This window comes from Artemia franciscana, unplaced genomic scaffold (assembly GCF_032884065.1).
Source record: "Artemia franciscana unplaced genomic scaffold, ASM3288406v1 Scaffold_1118, whole genome shotgun sequence".
In the NCBI taxonomy this organism is placed as follows: domain Eukaryota; kingdom Metazoa; phylum Arthropoda; class Branchiopoda; order Anostraca; family Artemiidae; genus Artemia; species Artemia franciscana.
Window position 1 is genome coordinate 18,838 of NW_027062744.1, and position 14,541 is coordinate 33,378.

At 34.9% G+C, this 14,541-nt stretch overlaps 1 protein-coding gene across 1 annotated transcript; it reads right to left on the minus strand.

The window, feature by feature from the left end:
• Positions 1-4,383: 4,383 nt before the first annotated feature.
• On the minus strand, positions 4,384-6,552 carry LOC136042333 (ankyrin-2-like). Its single transcript, XM_065727294.1, has one exon. It carries the CDS (start codon positions 6,550-6,552, stop codon positions 4,384-4,386), a length of 2,169 nt encoding a protein of 722 aa, XP_065583366.1.
• Positions 6,553-14,541: the final 7,989 nt, after the last annotated feature.

The window sequence follows — 14,541 nt, forward strand, 5'->3', positions numbered from 1 at the left end:
ATGGCTTTCTCTTAGTTTTGATCAGACGATTTTGAGAAATAAGGGGTGGAGAAGGAGGCCTAGTTGCCCTAAAATTTTCCGGTTACTTAAAAAGGCAACTAGAACTTTTAAGTTTTAACAAACGTTTTTATTAGTAAAAAATATACCTAACTTAAGAATTAACTTACGTAACAAACTTTCATAATCTTATATTTCTATTATATATACGAGGGGGTTTGTACCCTCGTTAATACCTCGCTCTTTACATTAAATCGTAAGTTTTGTCCCAGTTCTTTAAGAATGACCCCTGAATCAGAAAGGCCGTAAAATATATAGTTGCAATTACTAAAAATACTTTAGCATAAAGAGCGAGTTATTTTTCCCCTTCTAAATACCTCGCTCTTTATGCTAAAGTATTTTTAGAACCCCTCATATGCGTAATAATCTCTGTTCGTTTTAAGTTTCAATGCTGCTCCTTCCTTTCATTTGAAAAAACGTTTTCATGTTTATTTTTCATTGTTTTCTTATAGTAATGCTAGAAAATCCTGCGACCTTTTCATTGAAATTTTCTTCCCCCATGACAGATTCCTCCAAGGAAAGATACTCCAACATAGCCCCCTCCCCTCAGCCCCACCCCCAAACAAAATAAAATCCCCCTGAAAACGTCTGTAAACTTCCAAATAACCATTACTATATGTAAACACTGGTCAAAGTTTGTAACTTGCAGCCCCTCCCCCAGGGATTGTGGGGGAGTAAGTCATCCCCAAAGACATAGTTATTGTGGTTTCCGACTATGTTGAACAAAATAGCCATCTTGAAATTTTGATCCGTTGACTTTGGGAAAAAATGAACATGGGAGGGGGCCTAAATGCCCTCCAAATTTTTTGGTCACTTAAAAAGGGCACTAGAACTTTTTATTTCCGTTAGAATGAACCCTCTTGTGACATTCTGCGACCACTTGGTCGACACGATGACCCCTGCGAAAAAACAAAACAAAAAAAAAAAACAAATAAACACGCACCTGTGATTTGTCATCTGACAAAAAATACAAAATTCCACATTTTTGTAGATAGGAGCTTGAAACTTCTACAGTAGGGTTCTCTGATACGCTGAATCTGATGGTGTTATTTTCGTTAAGATTCTACGACTTTTGGGGTTGTTTTCTCCTATTTTCTTAAATATGGCAAATTTTCTCAGGCTCGTAACTTTTGATGGGTAAGACTAAACTTGATGAAACTTATAATTTAAAATCAGCATTAAAATTCAATTCTTTTGATGTAGCTATTGATATCAAAATTCAATTTTTTAGAGTTTTGGTTACTATTGAGCCGGGTCGCTGCTTACTACAGTTCGTTACCACGAACTGTTTGAAACTTTCAATTTTGTCGTTTGAAGTAAATATATCGCAATGTTTTCCTTGAAGAGACAAGTTAAGATCGTTTAACTGCGCAAAAATATCTGACAAAAAACACAGCTTGGATAGCCACAAGTCATTTTGAAAAAAGCAGCAAATTCACATTTTAGTTCAGTTAAAAATATTTCGATCTCGTCCTTCAATAACAATAATCTTTTCAAACTTTGACCTCTTGACAACCGTCTTACTTGTGCATGTAATAACCAGGCTGTGTAGTTGGAATTCGTATCCTTACAGAGATTTGAAAATAAGCGACTGTTAAGGGCATGGTTCTTAATCAAATTTATGACCTTAAGAGCATCCTGAAGCACATCGTTCAATTCTGGTGCTATTAATCAATTGAGAAGCGCCCATAGGATCTTTATATGCCGGGACTGTAAGGTCCCACCGGTCAGGAAAGGATTAAACTGACTAATTCGAAATAACATGCACTTCGTTCGAAATCATACAATGGCTAAATGAAAATAACACCATTTTGACAAAGAATTGAATTGAAAATATTTGGAAAATGAAAGTGATCATGTTAACAAAAGTAAATTTGTTCAATGAAATAAGTTGGTTTCATGCTTAGTAGAAACTGCCATCTATAAGGGTTTTTTCTTAAATATAAATATTTTTTTTTAAACATATTCAGATTACGAATAAAGGTTGAAACAAAAAGAAATTCAGTCCATATTCTTGGGTTTGAATTCTTAGCAGATAGTGGGAATTAAAAAAAGAATATTTTATTATATTTCTCCAGTATTTAGATAAAGCTTAGGTCTCTAAAATGCTACTCCCCACGAAAAATATTCTCCCCAGAGAAGCTTTCTCCTAAAAAACCCACCGCGACAATTTCCCTTAGTGAATTAATTATCTTCAAATTTAAAATGAGCAGCCGAAGCGAAATTAAGACAAATCTGCAGAATTAAGGAAATAACAAGCTGAAGAAACAACAGTTAAAACTCACAAAAAAAAAAAAAAAAAAAAAAAAAAAAAAAAAAATCAGGTTCATAAGCAACATGACTAAGCTATACAATTAAGTGGAAAGTCGACAATATTTTTTGACACTTACGGAACCAGTCCATAAGCTGGTACCGGTTGTCCAAAGCGACATTTGCAAGAGATATTTGCAAAACGGAAGAATAAATATCTAATTTTCTTACACTCGGATATTGTGAAAAAATTCCACAATTGGACCAACAAGTCATGCGTTGCGAAAAAAAAGCGTAGTAAATTCTGCCAAGAGCTATTTGGTGAGACTGGCCTTCAACTCTAGCAAGGCGCCCTTACGATTTTCTAAGCTTTTATTCAAACGTAATATAACGAGTGTTTCAGAAGTTTTAACTCTTGATACAAATGGGAGACCTAAACATTTTGGAGAAGACCATGCCCAAATAGTTTGTGTGCCAACATTAATAGTAACAGAAGGCTTTTGAGACGAACCATAGACGAGAAGCTCAGTTTTAGAGGAGGCGACTTGAAGCCCGATTTCATTAAGACTTGAGCAAACTGTATGAACTGTGTTTTGGAGAACCTGAAAATCATCTGATAAAAGAAGGATATCCCCTATCTAAACAAAAGTTGGCTATAATCAATATGAGGCTCAATTAGAAATGGAGGAATATTTTGAGGCAACGGTTTGGATGGAATTATTGAAAAGAATTGGACCAAGCACAGAGCCTTGTTTCACATCTTTCTGTGCAGGTATGGATTTGCTCAGCTGGTTACCTAGTCGCCCTTGTATGGATGCATCACAACACTGATTCCAAAAGAGACAGCAGAGAAAAGAGTTTATTCCACTTCTCAATAGAGAAAAAATAGCATGTGAATGTATAATGGAGTCAAACACCTTTGAAATGTCGATTGAACACATATACAGGTTCTTTTTTAGCATCCTATAGCAATCTAAAACTGCCCAAAAAGTTGTGTGTGCGTTTTGAAAACCCAGCCTTCGTGAAATCCGAACTGTTCGTTAATTTGTGTTTATAGTAATCAGTATGTACGACTCACAAGCCTTTCGGTTTTTGTCTTCCTTAAAGACACAGGTAACATGACCTCCCGAAAGAGCAGTTAGAATATATTGCTGAGAAATACAAACGTGAAAGAATAGTGACAAATAAAGTATAGGAAGTGGGGTAGCGCATAGGATGTGCACAGTATGCACCCCATCGTATCCTGGGGCTTTACCAGGTGTCATTAGACAAATTTGGGTCTGGAACAGCTGAAGTTGTGATGCAGAGAGCAAGTGTCTTCCTAGCCCTTCAAAGTAAAAACAAATGCGATGTTCTTACAATCCCAAAGGGGATAACTTCTTCAAATGCACCAATCGTTGAACTTAGAAAGCATTCACGAACGTTTTTACAAGGGAGCTCTCCCATACTGTCGTGTTTCACTGATTTATTTTAAACCATGAAATAACAGGTTTTCAGATTGTATTTACGATCCAGGGTTTCTCCCTCCAAGTCTGTTTAGCAGCTCCAAATATGCTTAAAAATCGAGCTTTGACATAACAGGTTTTTACCAGGAGACGGGCTTCATTCTTTTTTGGAGGAGAGGAAGGCATTTCCACAATAGAAAGACTAGAGCAGAGATATGGACACCATAGGTCACTAATTATGGTCTCATTTATAAACTGATTTTTACATTTTGCTGTTTTTTTAATTTGACTAGATAAGTAAATTATGAAGTACATAATGATAGCCCTAAAGTACTCTGTGTAGTTTTTCTAATATTCTTTTTCGTATAAGAAAACTAAAAATGGTTTTGTCCAATGAAAAAATCTCTCCGCAGACAAATTTCGCTTTGAATTTTCAAACTTCCGAATTCACTTTATCACATTTACACCAAAAATAGCACCAGAAAATACGAAGATAAATCTACGAACCAGGATTAGAATTTTGGAAGCTACAGGGACGACAATTGTCAATTATGGCGCTACTCTTAGCACACAAACCTTTTGAAAATGAAGTTCAGTTTAAGATTTTTAACCATGAACATGTTGTGTAGAACTAGTAAAGGCAATTTAAGTGCCACAAAAGCTGTTCTGCATTTTTGCGGGCTTTCATTGGCAGGTTCTTGTTTATAAGCGTTCCTTTACAAATATGTCTTAACAAACTATCGCAAGCCAAGTACCTTTTCACTGTTTTTGGGATTTTCAGCTTGTTTATTTTTCCAAATGTTTGAACTCGCCCTAGATTTTTTCTTATATTATTTCGACACACGTCTGTCAGTCCAGAGTTAGTTTCTCCAAAGGTAGGATGAATGCTGCTTAAAGATAGGAGAAATTGAAGCTTCTTATGTGTTCTATCCTTCAGGATTGTATTTCTTATTTTTTTACAAATCCATTCACGGTCTAATGGAGAATTCTCACATCTTATCAAAAATTGTAACATTTCTATATCTTGCTTCTGTACGGCTTTGTCAGCTATATAGAGAAAGTTTTCCGCTTGTTCAACATTAAACTTTGCGCTTTTGTTGAACAGGTATTTGATTATATTGTACCGTTTAAAATGAAAAGCCATTACTAAAGGTGATTTTTGCCAATATTCACCAATTTTATAGGTGTCATCAACATCAGCTCCAAATGAAACAAGTAACTGACAAACTTTCGGCAAATTGTGTAAAACAGCCTGATGTAATGGTTTCCGACCATCCCGACTCTTATAATTTGCATTTGCTCCATTTTTCAGAAGGTATTCTACCACAGAAAAGTAGTTCGCGTAATATTCACGTCTTGATTTCAATTTGGGTCTCAGTTCTATCATATACAATAAAGGTGATTCGTCACATCCATCCACACCATTTATCTGTGCACCTGCCAGAACAAACAGATCACAAATACCAATGCTATCTAGATTTTTTCTTATATCATTTCGACACATGTCAGTCAGTCCAGAATAAGTTTCTCCAAAGGTAGGATGAATGTTGCTTAAAAATAGGAAAAATTGAAGCTTCTTATGTGTTCTATCCTTCAGGATTGTATTCCTTATTTTTTTACAAATCCATTCACGGTCTAATGGAGAATTCTCACATCTTATCAAAAATTGTAACATTTCTATATCTTGCTTCTGTACGGCTTTGTCAGCTATATAGAGAAAGTTTTCCGCTTGTTCAACATTAAACTTTGCGCTTTTGTTGAACAGGTATTTGATTATATTGTACCGTTTAAAATGAAAAGCCATTACTAAAGGTGATTTTTGCCAATATTCACCAATTGTATAGGTGTCATCAACATCAGCTCCAAATGATACAAGTAACTGACAAACTTTAGGCAAATTGTGTAAAACAGCCTGATGTAATGGTTTCCGACCATCCCGACTCTTATAATTTGCATTTGCTCCATTTTTCAGAAGGTATTCAACCAAAAGAAAGTAGAATAAGTAATAGTTACGTCTTGATTGCGATTTGGGTCTCAGCTCTATGATAGACAGTAGAGGTGATTCGTCACATCCGTCCGCGCCATTTATCTGTGCACCTGCCTGAACAAGCAGCTCACAAATACCAATGTTACATCTTATGGCAGCTATTTGCAAGGGAGTCTTATTCCTTACATATTTCCAAAAATACCTTACATATTTCGTACAATGTTCTATACTTCTAGATGTCGCACTATCTACATTGCAAACTGGATCTATTTCAGCGCCAGCTTTAATGAGCAACTCACATCCATCAATGTCACCTGTTAGTGCAGCTATATGCAAGGGTGTCGTAAAGTATCCACCACAAGAAGTCCTTACATTTGGGCTGGCTCCATTTTCTAGAAGGTATTTAACAACATTATCGCAATCAATAGATATACAGCATGCTTTAGCTATCCATAAAGCTGTTGCCCCATCTATCTTGCGTACTGAATTTATTTGTGCGCCAGCTTTAATGAGCAGCTCACAAATACCAATGTCGCCTATTTTTGCAGCTATTTGCAAGGGTGTCCACCAAAACCCAAACGAAAAAAAATGGGAATTTGAATTTGCTCCATTGTCTAAAAGGTGCTTAACAACGTCATAATGACCATTTATTATAGCTATGTGTAAAGCTGTCTTATTTTTTCTGTCAAAAATATCTATTGGTGTTCCGGCTTGAATTAACCGCTTACAAATACTCACGCTACCATCTTTTGCCGCTTTATGTAAGTATGTAAAGTTAATTCTCCTCTTTTTAACACGCGTTTTTGACACCATTGTATTTTCACGAACGATCTACTTAAACTGTTCAGTTGACTTGACCAGAATACCTTTTATATTATTACAGACGTCATTACAACTGACGTCATCGTTTAGTTTTACTATAACATCTCTTATGGTGGTAACCTACGATTAAGACGTGATGCACCATTTTGTCCAACATTTTTTTATTTGTGTCTATAATGGGTTTACTTTAAATGTTAGGATTTGGTACTTACAAAAGGAACTAGATATAAATTATGTTTATAACCTAACAACAAAATATCCTAAGCGTTGAAACCAGGACCCAAGGAACTGTAGCTGTCCTGTAGCCTAAATGGGATTCAGCCATTGAAATTTTAAAGGGTATACTTTTCATTTAGTCCAACAGCATTCTTAGCGGTTTCAGGCTATTTATCTAAATTTGCTTAAAAACCTTTTCAAAACAATCTTAATCCTTATATTTCAAAATGTCTAGGCTAATATAAATTTATTTATTACAGCAAAGCTATCTTTCATTGGAAGTGTCGCATTTTACGTTAAAGATTCTTCAATTTTAAAAATCTTAATAATTCTAACTAAACAGCCCTGATGTTTCAGGGCTTGCTCTTAAAAAGTTCTGACAAAATTTCAAGCTTTAATGAATTAAATAAAAAAAACTAATTTTTTTAGCTGAAAGTAAGGAGTGACATTAAAACTTAAAACGATCAGAAATTACTCCGTATATAAAATGGATTGTCCCCTCCGCAATCCCTCGCTCTTTACACTAAAGCTTTTAATTGTTTTAAAAAGTAGAAGTGTGGCAAAAAGTCAAACTTTTTGGATAAAAAATAACTTGTGAATAAAAAACTTTTTGAATAAAAAAAGACTTTAAATAAACTTGTTGAATAAAACGCATATAAGCAACTAGCTGTTGAGGTTTACTGACTTTTGAACATGCAACATAGAATTGTCCATGGGAAAAACAATCCATATTCCTATCTATGCCTTATTATTCTAATGATTGCTATTGAGCTTTGTTGATGATGATTTCTAATCGAACATTCCCTGTGTCCCCGTTGTCATTGAAATATCCCCTGTGTCCCCCGGCGTCCCTGTTGTAGTTGTATCCCTGTGTCCCGGTAGTCATGTATATTCCCTGTGTCGCGGTCGTCATTTGTGTCCCGGTGTCCCAGTCTGCAATTTCTCTTTGCATGTCCCGGTCGTCATTTATATTCCCTGTGTCCCGGTGTCCCGGTCTGTAATTTCTCTTCGAATATTCCCTGTGTCCCGGTCGTCATTTATTTATCCCCCTGTGTCCCCGTTGTAGTTGTGTCGCTGTGTCCCGGTCGTTATTTATATTCCCTGTGTCCCGGTCGTGATTTGTGTCCCGGTGTCCTAGTCTGCAATTTCTCTTTGAGTGTCCCGGTCGTCATTTATATTCCCTGTGTCCCGGTGTTCCGGTCGTCATTTGTGTCCCTGTGTCCCAGTCTGTAATTTCATCAGTTGACAAACATGACGTCAGTCGACAAACAACTTCATGACGACATACAGCTCAATCCTTATAATGACGTCAGTCGCCACACAAATATGACGGCAGTAAACAGACAACCCCAACTAATATGGTGCGTAAGTCCTTACGCGCCATATTAGTTACGCGCCATTGTATTTGCGTCCCTGTGTACCACCTATGAATATAGATAGATTTATATATGTATTTTGAACTACGTAAAACTTGCGAATATACAACATTCTTGGCTTTCCCATTGTCTGTGCATATACAAAGCCTTATGTACTTATAATGACGTCATATACAAACGCTCTTTTTAAAAACAAACAAACATGCATACACACAACTCGTTTTTATATAGATAGATAGATAGATAGATACAATACAAATTAACTGCGTAAAACTTGCTAATATACAACATTCTTCGCTGTCTAATTGTCGCTGTATATAAATAGATTGTCAGGTTTACCGACCCTCGAACATGCAACGTACAATTGTCCATGGGAAAAACAATCAGTACTAAGATCTATACCACATTTTTCTAATGATTGACCTTGAGCTTTGTTGATGGTGATTGCAAATGCTAATCGAATTGGGAATTGCAATCTTTGAAATTGAAAAGGCAGATCCGTTGGAATCATGGGAATGCGAGGAATAAGAACAGCCTCACCCTTAAAAGGCCCTGTCAAGATTGTGGCCTCTATTAAGTTTTCCATTGTTTTTTTTTTTATGGCGAGTCGCATGCCATTGCAAAGCTTTGGTGGGTTGATATTTCTTAAAAGTATTATTGGTACGCCTATTTTTAGCTGTAGCACGTGTGGTGGAAACCCTGAAAGATCCACGGAAGTTAAAAATTCAGATGGATAATTAGCCGCCTCATTTGGTTCCAAAACTGTGTCGACTGACTTGTAAAGGACTGCCTGGTCTCGAATCTTGGTCAAAACAATATTGTTGATTTCGTGGACGTCTATATTTTTGGGTGCAAGAATCGCTCTTTCACTTAGCCATTTATTATTTTTATAATTGTTAAGAATATTCGGAAATACTTTTTCAATCAATTCATTTTTGGACGTCACTAAATTACAGAATTCAGCAGGTAGTTGTATGCGTCCTGAAATTGAGTCTACTGGGAGCTTTCCGTTTCCAATTGTCAGCAGTTGATCTGAGAACATTTGACCAGAGTCATCGTTATGCAATCGGACACTCAATATTTGTAGTTAATTTTAATGTTTTTACGTGTGTCCATAAATTAGAATTTTTCAGGCAAGCATTCATTTCGTCTGCAGGGGTTGATCTAGGTATTATAGGTAATGTTTGCCTGAAATCTCCCGCAATGCCAGAATCAGTTTTATCACAAACGTTTTACCAGTACCTCTTGGCGCATCCAAAAAGAAAATTTCTCCAATGTTGTTATCGACACAATGTATTATCGTATCATAAATGTCTTTTTGTTCCAACGTTAACTTGGAAATGTTATTTTGTACATACAACAATAGATCACTCGTACTGTAACTTCGTTCACAATCCAATTCTACGCATGTCGAAACAGCAGCGGTACGATTACGTGAAGGCATTCCCAAATCCCGAAGAGGTTTGTTTGCCATACATACGCACAAATCTTCTATAATAACTATAGTGTAGTTATAAATTTCTGATGTAAAATTAAAAGTCCCATCTTTAAAAAAAAATGAAAAAAGGAAAAAACTGAGCATGGGAGGGGGCCTAGATGCCCTCCAATTTTTTTGGTCACTTAAAAAGGGCACTAGAACTTTTTATTTCCGTTAGAATGAGCCCTCTTGCGACATTCTAGGACCACTTGGTCAATACGATGTCCCCTGGGAAAAAAAACAAACAAACAAACAAATAAACACGCACCCGTGATTTGTCTTCTGGCAAAAAATACAAAATTCCACATTTTTGTAGATAGGAGCTTGAAACTTCTACAGTAGGGTTCTCTGATACGCTGAATCTGATGGTGTGATTTTCGCTAAGATTATATGACTTTTAGGGGGTGTTTCCCCCTTTTTTCTTAAATAAGGCAAATTTTCTCAGGATCGTAACTTTTGATGGGTAAGACTAAACTTGATGAAACTTATATATTTAAAATCAGCATTAAAATTCAATTCTTTTGATGTAGCTATTGATATCAAAATTAAATTTTTTAGAGTTTTGATTACTATTGTGCCGGGTCAATCCTTACTACAGTTCGTTACCACGACCTGTTTGATACAAGGGTTTTTGATTTGTCACAAAAACATTAGTTGGGAATTCAAATGAATTCAAGAATTAAACACAGTGAGACAGATGAGGCTTTAAAATGAGCTACTGGACACGCTTATATTGTTTAGTCCAAGAGAATTGTTTTTGACTACTTACAATCTCCTCTGCTCTGAGCTAACTGTCTTTGTGCTTCAACTTGTAGTGAATAACAGCTCATTTCGAATTTCTCATTTGTCTGGTGATAACACTCCAAGTAGTTCCAAGAATAGGAGCCTTTTTCCATTTCTTTGACCATAAAGATAGGATTTTAAGTCCAGAGTGATAAAAAAATGGGTTTGTTAAATAAGAAAATGACTAAGAACTGTAACAATGGATAATTTTTGGAGAATTTTCACTTAATAAAAGAACTATAGAGGTCATAATAAGCCAAAAAAAGCCATTGCCCTTTTATTGTAATACAAGGATTTTGGATCTGTCAGAGAACCTTTAGTTCGGAACTAAAATAAATTCAAGATGTAAAACGATAAGATGTATATATTATGAATCAAAGAAAAAAGGGCTTTTAAATGAGGCTTTTAAGTGTTTCTCAGTCTCACTATTGTTTCCGACTTAATAAAAACACTTTATAGGGCATAAGAATCCAAAGCAAGACCATAGCCCGCTTTTTTGTACGAAAAGGATTTTATGTTTGTTAGAAAAACTTTTTTGGGAACTAAATTGAATTCAAGACATGCGGTAAGATGTATATATTATGAATCAGGCGAAAAAGGTCTTTCGAATGAAAAGCTAGTCAAACAGATATGGTTTAGTCCCAAAATATAGTATATGACCCTTAAATATTTCCTCTGCTGCGAACTAGTTTTGTTAAAGTATTTTTAATAGTTCTTTAAGTTACTGGAGACAAAATGCTGCAACACTAATCAATTTGAAAGATTAGCAGATCGGCAAACAGTCTTTTCTTTAAAATTTGGCCACACTGAACTTACGGCGATGGCTAGGCCAAAAGGTAATGAGCTATTATTTCAGGCTAGTTTAATTTATGTGCCAGCTTGAATGAGCAGCTCAGAAACACCAATGTTTCATCTTTCTATAGTAAAGTGCAAGGGTGTGAAAACATTCCAAGTAATCTCAACATTTGTCTAAACATTTTAATTACGTCAATTTTCTAGAACAGGGCTTCTTAAACTTTTGTAATTCCCGACCCTATTTATGATTGCGAGTTTCTTAGCGACCCCAACAAAGACAAAAGAAAAATAAAATAAAATTTTTTGATGATATATTTATTAGGTAACAGTATACATATGCATCGGAAAATATATAAATTTAGAATTCGTTTTGAAACATATAAAAATCTAAAATTGAAATTATAGCAATGTTTTCATTATAGTTTTAAAAACAAAAGTGGATTCTGACCGTCTTAATCAAACAGTTCGTCCTCCTACGAATTGTAGGAGGACCAGGCTCAATAGTAACCCAAACTCTAAAAAACGGAATTTCGATACCAATAGTTACATCAAAAGAATGACATTTTAATGCTGATTTTAAATATATAAGTTTCATCGAGATTAGTCTTACCCATCAAAAGCTACGAGCCTGAGAAAATTTGTCTCATTTTAGAAAATAGGGGGAAACACCCCCTACAAATACTACAATCTTAACAAAAATCAGACCATCAGATTCAAAGTAATAGAGAACCTTATTGTAGAAATTTCAAGCCCCTATTTACAAAAATGTGGAATTTCGCATTTTTTTTTGCCAGAAGACACATCACGGATGCGCGTTTATTTGTTTTTTTTGTTGTTTTTTTCCCCAGGGGTGATCGCATCGACTCAGTGGCCCTAGAATGTCTCAAAAGGGCTTATTCTAACGGAAATTAAAAGTTCTAGTACCTATTTTAAGTGACCAAAAAAATTGGAGGGCACCTAGGCTCCCTCCCACGCTAATTTTTCCCCCAAAGTCACTGGATCAAAATTCTGAGATAGCCATTTTATTCACCATAGTCGAAAAACTCAATTACTATGTTTTTGGGGACGACTTACTTCTCCGCAGTCCCCATGGGAGGGGCTACAAGTTACAAACTTTGACCAGTGTTTACATATAGTAATGGTTACTGGGAAGTGTAGAGATGTTTTAAGGGGGATTTTTTGGATTTGGGGGGATATTTGAGGAAGGAGGGTTACCGGGGAGGATCTTCCCATGGAGGACTTCTCTTGGGGGAAGAGACTTTCAATGGAGGGGGCGTAAGATTTTCTAGCATTATTTAAAAAAAATGAAAAAATAAATATGAAAAGTTTTTTCTACATAAGTGAGGAGCAGCATTAAAACTTAAAACGAAAAAAAATTATTATTATAAAAAAGTATTACCTCCTCGTAATATTTTACGCTAAAGTATTTTTAGTAATTTCAACTATTTATTCTACGGCCTTTGTGATTCAGGGTCATTCTTAAGGAATTGGGACAACATTTAAGCTTTAATGTAAAGAGCGAGGTATCGACGAGGGGTGAGCCCCCTCATATACTCAATAAAAACGTACGGATATAGACGTTCGCTACGTAATTTAATTCGTAAGTTACGTACATTTTTACTTATGAAAACGTTCGTAAAAAAATATGTTACAGTTGCCTTTTTAAGTAATCAAGGAATTGGAGGGCAACTAGGCCTCCTCCCTCGCTCCTTTTTTCTCAAAGTCTTCCGATTAAAACTATGAAAAAGCTATTTAGCCCCAAGAAAGTAATATGCAAATTTTGTTTTAATTATTTATGTGCGGAGAGCCAAGATCAAACCATGCATTAATTCAAAAATGTCCAGAAATTAAACAAAAAAAACAAGTTTTTTTAAATGAAAGTAAGGAGTGACATTAAAAGTTAAAACGAACAGAAATTATTCCGTGTTTGAAAGGGGCTTTTCCTCCTCAACGCCCCGCTCTTTACACTAAAGTTTTTTACTATTTTAAAATTACTGTTTTAAAATGAGAGTTAAGAAAAAGAGTCAAAGTTTAGAGTAAAGAGCGGGGCGTTGAGGAGGAAAAGCCCTTTCACATACGGAGTAATTTCTGTTCGTTTTAAGTTTTAATGTCGCTCCTTACTTTAATTGAAAATTTTGTTTTGTTTAATTTTCTCGAATATATCCAAGTAATGGGTGGTAAATATTAAATTAAAGTTTACGTTAAAAATTTAATGAGATGTATGTGCCTATTTTTTATTGGATAAGAAATCAAATCTCGGTGTAATGTTTTAAACTGCTGGACGTAAGACCTCTTCAACATTTTTTATCGCTGAACGATATTAAATTAAAAAAAAAACAAGTGTTTTGAATGAATGAACTTATATATTAAATAATATATAAATAAATTATCTTAAAATTTCTTATATAAATAAATAAACTTATATATTTAAAATCAGCTGAAAAATGCGATTTTTTTATCTAGCTATTGGTACCAAAATTCCATTTCTTAGAGTTTTGGATACTATTGAGCCGGGTCGCTCCTTGCTACAGTTTGTTACCACGAACTGTTTGATTGGGATTTAATGTGTGTTAAAGCTGAGAAAGTAACGTCATATAAATATGTGGTGTTGAATGGCAAAAGTACATTTAACTCCATATCAGCGATTGTGGGAAATTCAGTTCTAGTTCAGATCTAGAATTCAGTCAAGGCTTTTTTTTGGAATTGTAGGTTTAAGTGTGAGTCACACGAAAGTTCAGCAAATTCCTCTTGAGCTTTAAGTTTTTGTAAATCAATATTTAATATAAAATACTTCCGGAACTGTATTTCTAGCACTTTTAAGTGATCTACAATAGTTTTTGCAATAAAAGTTTTACGATGAATTTTCTCAATTACAAAATTATCGACACCGGAAAACATTTCGAACGACTTTTTTTGGACCCTACTTTTCCAAATGCTGATCTTTTTAATAATTAAATAACAAAAACTAATTTTATTAGCTGAAAGTAAGGAGCGACATTAAAACTTAAAACAAACAGAAATTACTCCGTATATGGAATGTTGGGGTTGTCCCCAAAAGTAAACTTTACTTTTAAAGTAAAATTGTGGCAAAGAGTCAAACTTTAGCGTAAAGAGCGAGGGATTGCGGAGGGGACAACCCATTTTATATACAGAGTAATTTCTGTTCGTTTTAAGTTTTAATGTCGCTCCTTACTTTCAGCTAAAAAAATCAGTTTTTTAAAATTTAATTTCTGAATGTTTTTGAATTAATGCATGTTTGGTTTTGGCTCTCCGCACATAAATTATTAAAATGAAATTTGTATATTAATTCTTTTTTTGGCTAAATGGCTTTCT